The sequence below is a fragment of the Agelaius tricolor genome, unplaced genomic scaffold, assembly GCF_023055355.1.
Source record: "Agelaius tricolor isolate 1412-34295 unplaced genomic scaffold, bAgeTri1.0.p SCAF_14, whole genome shotgun sequence".
Classification (NCBI taxonomy): domain Eukaryota; kingdom Metazoa; phylum Chordata; class Aves; order Passeriformes; family Icteridae; genus Agelaius; species Agelaius tricolor.
In genome coordinates, this window is record NW_027269274.1 from 21,259,387 (window position 1) to 21,276,184 (window position 16,798).

The 16,798-nt window shown below is 44.2% G+C and overlaps 1 protein-coding gene across 2 annotated transcripts in view; it reads right to left on the reverse strand.

Moving 5' to 3' along the window:
- Positions 1 to 15,812, reverse strand: part of BICD2 (BICD cargo adaptor 2) — a 50,619-nt gene extending 34,807 nt beyond the window's left edge. For both annotated transcript variants that reach the window (XM_071440130.1, XM_071440129.1), the window contains exon 1: positions 15,364 to 15,812. In XM_071440130.1, the coding sequence (XP_071296231.1) occupies positions 15,364 to 15,603 (240 nt within the window). In that variant the 5' untranslated portion in view covers positions 15,604 to 15,812. The remainder of the gene's footprint in view (positions 1 to 15,363) is intronic.
- Positions 15,813 to 16,798: the final 986 nt, after the last annotated feature.

A 16,798-nucleotide genomic window follows, 5' to 3' on the forward strand; every position in this document is an offset into this window, starting at 1 on the left:
ATATGATTTCACACCTCCTGTGCAAAGGTGCAGAACTCCTGTAAAAGTGCAGAACTATGTGGTCTGTGTGGTAGGAAATAAATACAGCCACCATAAGAAACATAAATCCTGGCCACGAAGAGCAGATCCCAGATTGCAACAACACAAGGGAGTACTAATGAAGAGACAATAAAATATTACTCAAAAATAAAAATGAAGCATTTTTCTTCCAATTAATGGATCTGATTTTATTTTGTACTCATAATTTCATCACACCCCTGATTTCAGCAGGGCAAGACACTGCAGCAAAGCAGAGCTGAACAGCAGGAAGCAAAAGGAATGTTTACACTCCTGAGCAGTGCTCTCACTGCCAGATCCACTGAAAAGAAATCAATGTTATTATCATCTTTTAAAAAAATGCATACAGGAAACCTCATTTGGAATTTTGGACATGTAAGGGACTATCACTCTAACTGTTCCAAACATTAATTCAAAGGCCACTTGTTACCACAACAGCTGTTCGACCAGCTCTTCTGTTTTGCCTATGTTTTTGCTTTCATAGATGGGGAATGTCTATGACAGATTCATTCATGTCTGTCACCATCCTCCAGCCAGAGGCCCTTCATGTGGTTGCTAACTGAAAATGCATCTTAAAACAAATAAACACATCTTGACTTAAGTTCTGATCTCATGTTCAGTAGGAACGCAATGCAGGTTTTGTTGCCTCTATTAATAATTTAAACATCTCTATTGAAGGTTCACTTGCCCAAGGTCATGCACCTGAGGAGGTGATACATGTGAACCCCTCTGCCAGCACCCCTCACTCTTGCACTTGAGTGAGGACCAGACTATTCAGGAGCCATCTCTCCTAGGCCACAGACAGATCAAGAAGGCCCACACCAGGTCTGATCTTTGTAGTAATGGTACAGACACTGCTATATAGAATCATAAGTGAACAGGATGGGGAAAAAAAGTCTTACATAATAAGGATTTTAAGATAATTTTATATAGTAGTATATTTCAGATCCTATTGCTAGAATCCCACTGAAAATCTCCAAATTACTTTTTTCCCTCAAGAAACTTGTGTAAAAACACGGAATCAAAGCAAGCTTCTGGATATGTTTCACTGATAAGCTGCCCACAAACCTCTGTCCCCATTACTACTCCCTCCTTCCATCCTATTTGACTGCATTTCTTTAAACAAATCCACATATTTATGAGCAAATAAACATTTTGACTGCATTTTGCTCTACACAGTAGTTCCCCCAAGGAGAGGCATAAAAGCCTAGTCTTAACAAGGGCTTGAAAGGCAGTCTCCTCCTGTCCCCAAAGGTGAAATTTGTTGTTTATTAATCCAGTTCAGCAATTCCAAGAGCAGTGAAAAGTTAACCCTCCTTGATTTATGTTGTGGCAGTAGCCTCACATAATAACAGTAATTTAAACTACAGTTTTACACACACAGCTACCTTGATTAAAACAAACCAATCCATACTGCCAGGACTGTTTGCTTTCATGCAACACTTACATAGCGCATGGCTGGTGGCTAGTGAGTGGACAGCCAACAGCATGGACCCAGCACACACAGTCACAGGTAAAGTCATCTCCCATCACCACAGCATCCAGGGTCAGGACTTCACAACAGGTACCTCCCAAGTTTCACATGGTATGAGCCATACAAGGAAGTGGTAAATAACTACTTCTCCATACACCTCATAGGGGACTTTGGAGTTGTATCTACAGGCAGATCAATAAAAAAGCATGAGTCCTCTCCACACACAAACCATCCAGGACCATTGTTGTACAGGTTGGTTGGACAGTGGCCCAAACAATAAGCTGTTTTCAGAAAACCAGGGATTCATCCTCTTATGTGGCATGAGGGAGGGATTAAGCCTTAATTTAGCACCATTTAGAAAAGATTACCCTTTAATTGCAATAGGAGTTGGCAGACACTGGCAGCAATGAAAAGCCTTTATCCTGCAAAGCTTCCAGGCAGTCAGTGACAGCTCCCAGGCCAGCAAGCAGAGAGCCAGCCCATGCTGTCCCCAGCCAGCTGCTCAAGGCCACTGGACTGATGGGGCAGAATGCGGGGGCCACACAGCTGCATTACAACTGCAGAAACAAACCCCTCATTCATTGGCATTCATTGGGTAGGGTATGTGGGGCTGCCACAGTGCACTGAGAAGCCAAAGCTGTCAGAAGGGCTCAGCTGCCAGTACCAGCCAGAGCTCTGCCCGGTGGGACCCAGCTGGTTTGGGCAAAGATCCAGTACTGGGGATATGCCCACTTCCTGCCTTCTGCTATCAGACTGGCCCAGTCAACAGAGGAAGATCCCCATTGACCTCAGCTCTGCTATTCTCTGGTGACAGGACAAGAGAGGTGTCATGCTGTATTTTCTGGCACTGAGAACTCTGCTAAAGCAGATACCTGACATGCCTAGGTGGAAGGCTGCCAGATCCCTGCAGGGATTCCCATTGCTGCTCAGGAGCCTGTTACAAATGTCTTCTGATTTGGAGCAAAGCTAAATGCTCTTCCAAATTGGCACCCAGGAAAATATAATTCTTGTTCAAACAGATTTTGTTGCAGCAGTAACATGTGTTTTACATCTGTGCTGGATTTATCCAAGTTTAGGCTGGCATAGGACATCCCAAAGCCTACAGCAGTTTAACTCAGGCCAGCTTTATTTTTAAAGATTCAATGAAAAGTAACAATTTCTATGCATAGACAAGGCCTTAAATCAAGGTTTAACCCCCTTCCTCTCCACTTCTTACCCATGCTGGGCAGTGCCTGGCATTTCTGACAGCCTCAGGCCTGAAAGATGAACCACTGTCCAGCTGGCTGAGCCATCTCAGCTTACTGGGAACCAGTGAGGGGAGAAAGAGCTCTGCAGCATGGAGGCTGGGAGCTGAAGAAGAAAACTGTGTGACTGATTAGATGAGGAGCCATGAGAAGTACTAGTGTCAAGGGAGAAAGCAGGTCTTGTAAGGAAGAGACAAAGAGAATGTGTTCAAGAGAAAGATAAGAGATGACAGTCAAGACAGTGGTACTGGGCAACAGCAGCAGGATGAAGGTAACAGCAGCAGGATGATCAGTGGCTGCAATGGAATTCAACAGGAAACCAAGGAAGAGGAACAAAAACAAGCACAGGATGAAGTAGGAGTGGGAAGAAGAGACATGAGCCTGTAAGCTGCTTGTCCACTTCAGATATGAAAAGGCAGCCTCATCCTCTTTGTGTCCTAAGTGCTTCCAGTTTCTTAGCCTGTGGCTGAAGTTTGTCTCCTACCCTGGAAGAAAACCTGACCAGTAATTGTGTAATTTGCTCAGGGCATTCTTTCTAAGAAAACTTTCAAGTTTTGAAAGTTCAACACCAAGTAGCCCGGCATTGCACTCAAGAACACCTTAGAAAAAACTCAAGAGTATATTATTAGTTATCCTTGGACATTATTACACTTAGCATTCACTGTCACTGCTACCCTTGCTGCTCATTCTCAAATGAAACACTGGATACATCCATACAGGATTGATGTTTAAAGCAAAATTAATCCAAAATAAAATTCTGATCAGAACATAGAACTGAGAGTTTCATCTTGTACTCTATGACACACTGAAGCAGACCAGTGTTACTTTTTAAGAATACAAGGAAGAATTTTGTCTCTCCAGGAGTTCATTTCATATTTAGAGTTTGAATTTCAGCAAGTTGATTTGTTGCATTATAAATAGACACTAGTTTTAGGCACATGAAGGCCACAAAGTTAAAGAAAAAATGAAATAAATTGAGTAAGAGGAACCCTAGCCATCCACACAGATGTTATTCAAACTCCTCAAACATAACTTTTCCATTATTACTGCAGTCTTCTGCACTACAAAAACAAAGAGAAACAGACATATACCTATTATCTACAGACCTGAAATTTCAAGACACTAGATCAGTAATCCAACAGCAAAACACTACAAACTACACTCTGCTGCAGCACCAAAGGCAGCATTAAGACAGTTCTTAAAACACAAGAAGAGAAGTTAAACAATTCAAGAGTTAAACAACCTGAACACTGGAGAGCATTCCTGGGTACACAGACACCAAGTACTAGGCTGTTCCTGATAGCTCTAGAATCCTTTAGAAGTAAAATGTAGCTTTAGAGACTCATTGAACTAAGAGGCAATGCAATAAAACTTGGATCTGCATGAACTCCACATCTCATGGAGACTCTGTTCCCTTGCTGAGCAATGCCTACTGAAGATTAAGGCAACATTCTTGATACAAAGCCTAATGTTATGTGCAGTAAGACAAAACTAACACATGACTAGCACAGTATGGTACCAGGCAACAAATGGAGCTCAGGGCAAGAAAAATACCTTCATCAAATTAATCACTTTCTATGGAGATGACCCCTGCCACAGAAAACAATGATAATAAAGCAAGAAAATACATTTCTCATAAAGCACACATACAGTGTCAACCTTAATGCTCTTTCAGGTCTATTATGGGAAAAAGAGCATACACAGCCACATTGAGAGCGGCAGATCACAGGGCTGATAAATGCTCTTTAAGGCCTGTTCTCACAAATCCCAGAGCCAAGAACCTTAAAAACAAACAGATGCCTCACAGAGGCTTCACCAGCCCCAAAAGCCTCCCTGGATGAGCCAGATTCCAAGATGCTCCCCAGCTGTAGTCTCTCACACTGAGGACCATGAAAGGAATTTATGCCTTACTATCCTCCCCAAAAACCCTAACAATAGGGAGGTAAAATGGAACATCAGATCAATTTTAATGTTAACGGACTTTGTGTCACATTAAAAGGGTCCATTTGCTTCAGTCCCAATAAGGCATATATATTTTAGGGCACTCGGCCACACAGGCTACATTAGAACAACCAGCTACAAACCAGTAGCTGGAGTAGCTATTTTTCATTTGTGTGTGTGTACATATATATATATATATATATATATATATATATATATATATATATATATATGTGAGTCTGCATATAATAGCCGCTCTGTCCCACAAAATTCCTTTACTGTACTCTTATTGTTTGGCTTCTACCTGTTTCCCAAGTGAAATGAGTAGGCATTTCTCCCTGTCTCCTTCTACAGAGAGAAAATAAGAGTAAGCTGATTTATTATTAAGTGCTCAGATGGAAAAGCTGTCTGAAACATAACACTGCTAGGAAAGCTGCACTCTTCCTTTCCATGAGAGCCTGGAAAACAGAATATTTCAATGGGAAAGTTTTCCTCCAAACTTCCAGGACAGACAATGCTCAAGTCCACTCTCCCAGCAGCCTTGACGCCAAGTCTACAACCCAGCCCTCAGAGGCCCTCTCTAATTCCTAAAACCCTCCCAGATTTCAGAAAGAAGAGATCGCAAGGTATGTTCTTAAGCCTCAGTCAAGCCATGAAGAATCCCAGCTATGGTTTTACTCCAATTCACTACTATGCTTACCTCCACTGTGAAACCTGAAGGACAGAAAAGTGATACAGCTCACATGAGTGAAAATTAGTCCTGAAATATACAGGCTTCCCCCCCTCCACAAGAACCCCACAGAAGTTAAAGGTAACCACAATTCATTCACATTGTTTAAGGAGTTACATTAGCAGTTTACAAGTATAGAGAATTGAATGATGCAGAATACATGCAGAGGTGAGAGGAGGGCTTCAAATTTGCCAAACATCAGAGTGATTAATAGGATCACTGCAGAAGTCTACATGCACGAATAAAACTATAAAACCCATGAAATGCCTGACAATGACAGATGATTAACTCTCCTCTGCATTCCTTTCCTAAGGGGTAATACTGCAAGTATCACAGTAGACAGCATTCTGTCAGCCCTCCTGAAGTCCAGACACACAACTAATATATCTCACGTGCTCCACTTGGTAAAATGTAGATTCAGCTACTCAATCCTTCAGTGTGTATTCACTGACTAAATACAGCAGGAGGGGATGAACAATACGAATTAGTTCAACCTTCAGAATTTAAACTATGGGGCATATTTTAAAGCACAATATGTAAAACACACACATATGTAAGCAACAAAGTAACAGAATTGTAGATACTGAAGACTGGAAGGGAGCTCTTGAAGGTTATATACTCCAACCTTCCTGCTTAAAAGCAGGGTCACCACTAAAAACATGCTCAGGACATTGTCCAGTTGGGATATCAGTGACTCCCAAGATGAAGGCCACATAGCCTATGGGCAAAGAATAGAAAATAGGTTACATTGTTACAATATGGCACATTGTGTTTGTGGTTACTTAGGTATGTGCTCAGTCTTTAGTTTTTATGGACTGCTCTGTAGCAACACAAATAATACTGGAGGCTAGAGCTGAACAACTCCTCAGCTTGATTTCTTCCAAGTGACTCAAATCTGGTCTTAAAATATTTCTATGATTACTGAATGATCATAGGACAAGACTTTTTTGTATCCACTGTGGGGAGGGGGAAATGTTTTAAAACAATCCTACTTCCCAAACACTGCTCTAATTTCGCCATTAAGTGCAAGTGGTCCTGTTTCCCAGCCAATAGTTTGGATATCTTGGCTTCAGCCCACCTTTAAGTAGCTTCCTGAATTGGACTCAATTAGTATAAAACATACATGCAAAAAAAGGAGGTATACCTTTAATAACCCCTAAAGAAGAAACTTGCAAAAATGCCTTCTATTTTCCATTTTGTCTGAGTCAAATGTGTCTGAAAGGCAACCTGACAGAGCTTCAGGTGGAAGCAGATGTTATACTCAACCCTGTAAACTGCACCAAGAGCCAGAAGTGTCTAGTGCATCCATATGAACCTTCCTACCAGCAGATGCTTCTCATCAGCACGTCCTGAACCCTTTTCATCTATGCCAACCACTGTAACATGAATGTCACTCAAAAAATACGATCTCTCATCACTTTCTAAATCAGCCACGTGCTGCAGTGTGGCACCTTCCCAGGGAACATCCCATCTCTGCTGCTCACCGTCACAGCACCTAGCATGCTTGCCCCAATAAACCTTCTTGAGCAAGAGAACACCAAGCTATTAACAGGCAAATCTGGTGTAAGACCAACATCAGCTCTCCACCACTGACAGACTTGACTTATCTGTCTGCAAAATCAAACTTTCATGTGAGGCTGGCTAGCAGTTTCTTAGTTAAAACCATATACTTTCTGAAAGCATTCCCAAAAGGGAGCCAAGTGGAATTCCTTTGCACAGCTGTTGACCACAGTGAACCAAGACACAAGTAAGACAGAAGCTTTTATTCACATGGATACAAGTCTCATAAAACTACTGTATTATACTGAGCCAGAGAAAAATTCAAATCTAGACTGCTGCTGGATGATTTCTGCTGAATCGGAGACCAGCATTTATCAGACAAGAATGTTTTGGCAAGATGACCTTTCTTTGTTTGATAGTATATACCAAAGATGGGGGCACATGCTACATGACACACTTGTTACTGCTTGTGACCTGTTGGGGACAGTCACACTCATCCAACAATAGCCAATTCCTATTTCAGAGGCCAAATGCTCTCTCCAAATGACATCGTAGAAAACCACTAAATAATTATATACTGACTGCTTGAAAATGCATTTTTCATTTCCTTCCTAGTATCACATTGGTGAGAAGTTTCACCCACAGCTTCCAAGAGCTAGAGGGCTGAGTGGACTACAGAAATGTCATGCAGCAGCCACTTTGGGCATCACAACCAAATTTCTCCCTCAAAACACACACAGCCTTGTGCAGCAAGATGTGAAAAAATCCCATCTGGTTTGGAATTACCCATTCATACAACAGAACAAGCTCCAAACAAACACCATTCTTCATCATCAGAAAATACAGTGGATTCTGACCTTGGAAAATCAGATGTAGCAAATTCTCTGTGCACAGGAAGCAATGGATCTTGTTTGATTTGGGCAGGTTGGATCCCAGTTATGGTATTAGGTCAGTATACTTCTCTGCCTTGGAGCCAGAGCTGAACTACAGGCCCAGTTCTGTACAGCACTGACACTGAACATGCATAAGGACTTCCTAATGAACTTACCAAATACTGTCTCACTGCCTACAGCACAGCACTCTGCACCATGCTGGGAGCTTGCCAAGCCACACACCACACGTTGGCAACAACTGAGGGGTGAAAAAAAATCATTTAATGAGACCAAGGACTGCAGCATGCTGCAGAGTCTGGGCCATCCAGCACAACTCAGCACCCCACCAGACATACCACTTGTTTCAGCGAGAGCTGTATAGGGCCTTGTATGGCACAACTGCTTTCCAAACATGGACACAGGACTGCAGAGAATGCATATCCATTCCCACACTGAGCTTTAACTACGCTGGGGCCGAACACCCCAAATTAGCCCCATATCCCTGCTTGCTCAGAGCCCCAGTGGCAAACCTGTCTGTGGGCAAGACAGACTACACCTTTTAGAAGACTCCTAAGGTAAGTCCCCACTCCAAAGTGAGGTGACCCTGACATCTGCTGCCTGGTGTATATTTCAGCCAGAAAACAGCAGAGAAGAGAGGAGGGGGAGGAAAGTAGGAGGTAGAAGGAAGGAAGATGAGCTGGAGAATGGGGAAACGAAGAAAAAAAGCCACAGTTTACAGCTATTATACCTAAAACTTTGGCTCTTCCCTGAAATGGAGAGTCCTCCATTCATTTGGATGGCAAAGTTGATCTATGTCATTTCCCTCTGCTGAGGTTTTGTAGACCATATTTCAAACCCACACTATATTCCTCTGTTGCTGGGTTACCAAATCTGAACAAACAATTCTCTGCAGTCTGCCAAAAGCAGAGAAAGCAAGCAAATGAATGCCTGGAGTATGCATCACCCTCTGGAAGCCATCTTACAGCCTGAAGCTGCTACAGATTACTCACAAGCTTACATACCATAGAGTGAAAGAGGAAATGGTGAACTTATGAAGTCTGGGGGCAGTGCATAGACTTGAGAACTGCTGTTCCCACCCTCCTGCCTCCTCCTAGTAAAATCAGGCAATTTTCCAAATCATTAGAATTCTCATGCAGACTAGAAGAAAGTCTGGTCAAAGGGATATTTTGGGTATTAAGTCAAAGGGATATATTGGGTATTAATACCCCTGAAACTAGCAAGCATGTTTCCGTAGATTTTGAAAGGATGAATCAAGATTTGAAATGAGGAAACCGCAACAGCCCATTTGATGAAACACCAGTGACTCTAGGTTTAAGACTTTCAGTTTCCAGGCAGGACATCTGCCACATCAGCGGTTGCACAAACTTCCACTTCAGGGGTGTGGGAACACATGGATATCCCCCATTGTGAAGCCCTCTGAGTTCACTCCAGTCCTCAGCAATACTGCTTGGAAGGAAATCTTCCCCTGCAGCGCCTGTGCAGAGAAGCCACAAGCATGCAGCATTTGGTCTAGTGTTTTGTATGCAAAGATGGTCTGCCCCTGTTCTCTGAACACCCAGGCAGCTTCCCATCCCACCTTCAAGCCCCAGCTCCCAGGTACCCTCACGGACTGCACATTGAAGGATGCCAAATGCAAGGCTCTAAGGAACAATTTATTTGTGTAAATACAAGAAATGCTACAAGAGAGACTATATCCCGGGAGAGACCTCAACCAAAGCCACCAGCCTGAACAACACTGCCACTGCAGTATCCCCAAGACTGCTAATTCCCAGCAGCCAGGCCAGACAGATCCCGCTCGCTGTGCAGCTGCTGTCTGTGGTGTTAAGGCAGCAGCTTCACCGCCAAGCTCAGCAGAAAGACTAGCTGAAGCTGCTCTTCTCATTCCTTGTTTGCTGCTGCTTTAACACACTCTAGGTGAGGTGGTACCTGCACAGCCACATACAACATGCCTGTGACACAAACTGGGGTACTGACCTAATTTAAGAACAAAACCAAAAGAAAGAAAAAAAACAAAGAAAATTTGGCACAGTTCCACAGCATAGTTTTACTATATCCCCTCCACTGGACAGCAAACACTCCGCGCTGCCACACCTCCAGGGAAAAAATAGCTAGCAAATTGCACTACTGCTGACAAACATCAAAACCTCGGGTTAAACTTAATGAAAAAAATTAGAAACAAATTATCTAATGTCTACTAGCGGTCAGGGACAGACCTCATTTTGGGCCAAGGCACAGACAAGCACCGCAAACCAAAAGTAAAACATGACTTTTCCCCAAGACCCAGCTCTCAGCTGAGACTACAGCAATTTAGGGAAAACCACTTTTGCAGAAACATGGGGGTTTTTAAATAAGTTTTAAAAGTTCCTTACTATTCATCCAAATACTTATGGTTGTTCTAATACATAAGGTATAGTTAATTTTATCAGAAAAAGACCAAGAAGAACACCCAGCAATTTCATAAAATAATCTGAAATCATAATTTCAAGAATATTATTTAGTATTTTTAAAAAGGAACAACAGCAAAGAAAATAAATTTAGTAACATGAAACATTACAGGTTACTATTTCTAGTACACCAGGAAGAATTGGAACATTTAATTTTTCACATTTTGGTTTCTTCCTAAATAAGGATATGTGAGAAAAGTAGCTTTTCCAAAATATGGTACTAAGTGTCTATATCACTGCAAACATCAGAATAATATCAGGGGTGCCTCTATTCTTCATATAAAGCAACTATGATTTATCAAAATATAAGAGGCCTAATTTACACAGGAATATTTTGCTTACCCCACCCACAGCTTTCAGTCTGATTTGACAGTAGAGACAGCAATTGTGTTCTAACATTTAAAGTGCAGCAGGTGTTGAAGTCCAAGTAACAATCACCACTAAGTCCCCAAGACAGATTCACCAAAGCATAACCATTTTCACTTAATATCTGCAAATTTGCTATCAGTTTCCTAAATTCAATTTGCAGTTGTACGTTTCCTACTCCAAATTTACATCTGTATAACCAGAATTAAATTTCACCTAAGCTGGCCAATTTAAGTAAACATTTATTTTATTAAATCCTTTGATTTTAACAGCACTGCAAAGTTAGAGGCAATATCAAAAATATTAACATTCTTTCCTTTCAGCAGGAATCAATATATCACCTGAATATTTAATAGGAAGAGGCTGCAGATGTGTACCTGAGGCTTAGAGGTACTGAAACTGAACATCATTATTTACCATAATTAAATGCAAAGACTTGGTGAATCCACCATTGATTCATGTACACAGAGGGTCTAATCCCAGTCTGTCATGAGTTTGTTAGGTACCTTTAGCCTAGCTGTTTCTTCCCTCTTTGCCTTTATGTTCTTACACACAAAATGAGCACAGCAGTACAAACTGGCAAAATGCACTGGATAAATCCAGTGGGGAAAATCACTGCTACTTCAGCAAGCAGTTTACAATGTCTGTCTACAAGGTACACAGCACTACATGAGGTAGACAGGAAAGGCAATGATTTCTCCTTCACTTCTGAAGAAGCACAGTTAAACATTACATTAATAAAATGTAACATAATGAAATGTTAAACCAGCCTGGATGAAATACAACGTACCAAATTAACTAGTACATATGTAAGTCAATTCAGCAAAACTTCTGTCAGCGATCACAGATCTTCTACACCCCACCTCAATATAAACTCAAACAGCAGAAATATTACAGCCTGGGACACATCACCTCAGCTGCATCATACACCCCACTTGGGCTTCATGGGAAATGAAGCAGCAAGGTCTTATCTGAGTGTTTCTTTTAAAGTCAGCTTGCAAGATTACCCAGAAATTACCAACAGAGAAGTCATAAAATGGCATTAAAGTCAATACATGATTCTTAAAGGCAAAAAACAGAAACAAGGGCCACTGTTACCATACAAAGAAATTAAGAGCCCTGTGGAGATCTTGTTCCCCCCTTAAAAACCACAAACCATCCATGTTACGCTAACTGTGACACACTAACATATGCTTTTAGACTTTAAGGATAGACATAGTCCACTTATGAATTTTTGCATTGTTACAGAAATGATTAATCATAACACCCATGTTTTCCAAGGGTTTAAACACAATTCTACAATCACCAATACAAGAAAACCTCTTAATCAGAAAGGAGCTTTGGACAGCAGCCAGTTTCATACTGAGCTAGTAGCTGGTTATGAATCTGACATCTCAAAGCAACCCTGAAGTACTGAGCAAAGCCAATAACCTCTTTTTCAGGCAAACTTTCCATGCCACATTCCCCCACAAATCATCAGGAAAGCAATAACTGAATCCTCAGACAATCACTTTGTGAGCTGGAGTGCACAAAGGTGTGATCATATGTATCATCCACGTAAGAAAAGTGTCTCTGCTCAGGCATGTAGTCAGCCCTGTCATTTATATAATTGGCAATATCACAAAGGCTTGCAGGGTGACTTACCAGCTGAAACAAAGCCTACAGAAAAAAAACTTAAGTTACTTCATCTCCAAAAGGAGTAAAAAATTAATAAAATTATATGTTCACAACACAACGTAGTATTTTACTACAAGAAAACCAGTATCTTATTGATCTGAACTAGAGAAAACATTTATCATAACCTTTACTACAGTTTGAAATTAATTCCTTTTTACAAAAGCAAAGGTGGTACTGCAAATAACAGTAAGTCTTCCTGGGAAGACAGTTTGTATTTCAGTTTTGTTCTGTCAAATAAAATGAGAGAAGAAATGCAGGAGAAAGTACCTTAAAAGATATATGAGATCAAGTCAGCACACATACAAGTAAAAGAACAAACTTAGAGAAAACCTGACCCCTGTTATAAAGGGGTTGGTGTGGAGGTTCAGCACGGGAAGGACAGAGCAGCTCCCCATTTTCACCAGGACAACTTGGACTGCAAATACTGAGAGTACACTGACACCTTTACCAAATGGGATACCACTCTGACAATGCCATTCACACTTACCAAAGGGATACAACAGTGGAGGTTAAGGCTCTGAATTTCTGACACATTGGGGACTGGGTGGCTGGGAGGAGAATCTGGCCAGAAAGATCTGATGACTACAGCAGAAAAGCCTGTACTTTCAACAAACTGTATCATAAAGTTCCTATGCTCTGAACCCATTTACCTATGGTATGAACAGGGCCATGATACAGGAGTTATTCATAATATTGAACTAATTAAAGCATATCCAAATCTACAATACCCAGCAGGACAGAAAACCACCGCATGCTTGCCCCACACCCTGCCTAACATGGCCTTGTGCTGCTTAGCTTCTCAACATAGATGAACAAAGTAAGCTCTATAGAGACTAAAAGGGTTATACCTCAAAAGGCTGCATGAAGTCACGGTTAAGAAGCAAGAGATGGAAAGCAATACTGTTCTAGTTTCACATCAATCTCCCACATTCCCCAAGAACAACTTAAGTAACCCAAGGTGGGTTACTTAACCCACCTTTAGGTTGGAGTGTGACATGTAGTAAGTCTCATATGCAGCATTCCTCTAACTGAGTGTGGGAAAAACAGGTGCATAAAACAGCAACAATGATAAATTCCTTCTCCAAGCATATGCTTCATACATCTGCTAAAGGTTTACAAGATCTACAGCAAACCAGACTCCTGCACAGCATCACAGGAAAGCAAGAGGAGCAATGCTCTTTTCCTGAGTAGGCTATCAGAGTCCTCAAGCTGTTCCCAGAATTGTCTCCTTCCCAGGTTTTGACTTAATTAGAGCAGGACATGAACACACAAAGCAAATCCTTCAAAATGTTAAAAGCAAAAAAGAGTGAATCATTGCTGATTCTGCCTTTTTTTTTCCTTTTTAAATGCTTTTACAAGCTTCTCAATTGTTACAGCCCTAAACGAATAAAAAGACAGTATCATCAAGCTTTTTTCCATCGGCAAGTCAAAACATGTAATGCCCAAACACACATAGCACAGCCCAGTGACTAAAGCACTACCTGTGATGGAGGCATCCTGGCTCCCACTGGTGTGTCAGACACTGCCTTGCTGAATGAGGTTGGGCCAGTCCCATAACCTCTCCACGCTATGTCTCACATTCCACCTACCAACTAGGTTTACTGACTTTTCTCTCCCTTGAGCTCAACTCTACAACTGTCTCTGCCCTTGACTTCCAAATTTCTGCTCCTGTATGCTGCTGTAACTGTGCTGGTCTCAAGTGGCTTTAGGAACGGCAGCATATCTGTTCAGCTTGCATATTTAGTTAACAAGTTTATAGCCATGTAATTCAAAGTAATTAATCTCTTTGCTTATACTTGTTTAATGCAATAAAAGCAAAATAAAGCTTTATTTACAAGACCAAAAGATATATAGTAAGCAGGAAGGGAGGGCATTCACCAATTCAGCTGATTTTGTACCAGTCTGTTACAAGCATTTAATTTTCCTTTGATATACTGTATTCTGATTTTACTTTAAATCCATCTCCAACTGAATGAACTAAAGCTAAGTCCCACTGGATACAATTTGTACCGGTCAAATCCACCTATATTCACCTCGTAGGCTGTATCACAAGGCAAGGCCTTAATCAGCTGAAAAGCAGCACTAGGTTTGCCTGCATGCCAAATCACTGAACCAAACAAAGCTATACACAGACAAGTTCCCATAGGCCATGCTCTACAGTGGGCTGACAGGATCAGCTCATAAGGAGCGCAAACCACCACTATGCATTCTCTGACTGCTCCCCTCACAGCACTTTTCCCACATTCCACACCTAGAGGAAATCTTGCATGAGAAGAACTCAGTGTGCAAATTGCCTAATACAGCGTTTCTACTGACAAACTTTACTCTCCTGCACAGATTAGGTCTGGAATTTCCCTTAAAATAGAAAGTAATAAAAAAATATGACAACGGCAGGACCTGCACCAAAGCTATATGAACTGTCTGCTGTATTATTTTCGTGGTGGTCCCCACTGAGTAAGCGATTAACACCAACGTAAGATTTCTCCTTCCACACAAAAGCATATGACAAAGGCATATGACAGCATCGCCACCGCACCTTGGTCCCGGCCCTCGCCCCCCGCCGCCTGCTTGGGTTTTGCTCAGGGGGCGCGGTGGCGGCAGCCCCAACCCCGGGGAGGGACAACCCCGACCCGGCTTCTCGCCCTACAGCAGCCCTGGGGCGGCCCACCTACCGGATCCCGAGGCGGAAAGGAACGGGACGGAAAGATAAAGAAAAGCGTCTACCCGCTTCCCTCCCCTTTCACCGGAGCGGAGGTTGGAGCAGAAAGGCCTTTTTTTCCCCATCCCTTCCCTCTTCTGGGCCGGCCTGCAGCCAGGCACCTCGGAGCTGTCATTTTGGGGAAGGGGCAACCGCCCTGCCAGAGCCAGACCGGCTTGGGAACCCGCCGGTCGCCCCACAGCAGCCCCGGGAACCCTCAACCTGCCGCCCCCCGACTCCAAAGCGGCCCCGTTCCCAATGCTCCGCGCTGCCTTCGCCCTTCCACCCGCCACGGCCGCGCTTGGACCAGGCCGCCCACCTGCCGCCGCTCCGCCTCACCTCCTTCAATTGCTCCATCTCGGTGCGGATGGTCTCGTACTCCAGCTCCAGCTCCTCATACTGCTGCTTCAACTGCTGCTTCTCTTCCAGCACTGCCAGCCCGTACTCCGCCGCCTGGATCTTCTCCCGGGTGGTCTCGCCCAGCTCCTGGAAGAGACGCTTGATCTCGCTCCGCAGCCACTCGGGCCCCGACTCCATCACCAGGCGGGCGTACTCCTCCTCCTCCATGGCCAGCGACATGTCGGCGGAGGGACCGCCGGCCGCCGAGGCGGATGGGCGAAGGGGTGAACGCGCAGCCCGTTTACCACTCCTAACAGCGGCACGGCTCGCAGGCGGCCACGGCAGGGCCCACTCGGGCCGCCATCGACGGGCCAGGCGCGCGCCGCACCCGCCGCAGATCCTCCCTGGATCCCGCCCGCCGCCTTTGCACTCGCCGCAAGCGCCGAACGCAGTGAAATCATTCAAAAGGCACGGCCGGGCCGGCGCCCCGCGGAACGCTGGGAGTGGGAGTCCTCAATACTCGCCGCGCCGCGCACCGCGCGGCTTGCCGGACTACAGCTCCCGGCAAGCACCGCGACAAGCGAGGGTGGTGGCGGGGGGGGAGGAGCGCGACCTCTGCCGGGCGGCGCGGGGTAGCGCGACGGCGAGAGCGTGGGGCCGGCGGTGCCCGGGGACGGCCTGGCCGGACAGCGAACGCACCCCGGGCCCCCTCAGTGACCCCGGATACAAATTCGGGCACAGGCCCTGGGACCACGGGCACATACCCCGTGCACACAACCCGTGTACACACCCTGGCGGCCCAGACCACGCTCAGGAGGGCTTTCGTGGCGGGTTTGAGAAAGCGTCGGGATCAGCTAGGTGTGAAAGATGAGGCCCGAGCACCACAGTGTGTGGGGGGGAAGACGTTCCAGCGCGGCGGGCGGTGCCACAGCAGCACGGAGAGAACAGAGGTCACAGAAGATTGGCACCAGCCCCACACCAGCCAGCACCACATGAGAGCTTCCAGCATCCCACTGTTCCCGGTGTTGTGCATCTAGGGGTGGAATATCTGCTACAAGGCGTTCTCTGCTCACCGACCGGGACCAAACCATGTCCCCCGAGTCATCCTGAAGATAACCACGGCCATGGGACAAGGTGTTCCCCTATGGCTGAGCTACCTGATGAAAGGAGGGATAGGTTGCATCAAGAGCCAGTGCCGTGACCAGCCATGGGACAGTGACACTTGGGCAGCTGTAATGTGCTGCCTGAAAAGGATTTGCCATCTTGTGAGGAAAATGGCATCAGTCTTTGCCCCAGGTTACACCCATTGGGAACATTTGGTGGCAAAAGCACAGGGACTGGGACACTCATTGGGGCACCACGAGTAGAACTAATTTCTAAAACATAGCGATGACTGAACAGAGACAAACCTCTACTAGTTAGACCATTGCAATTC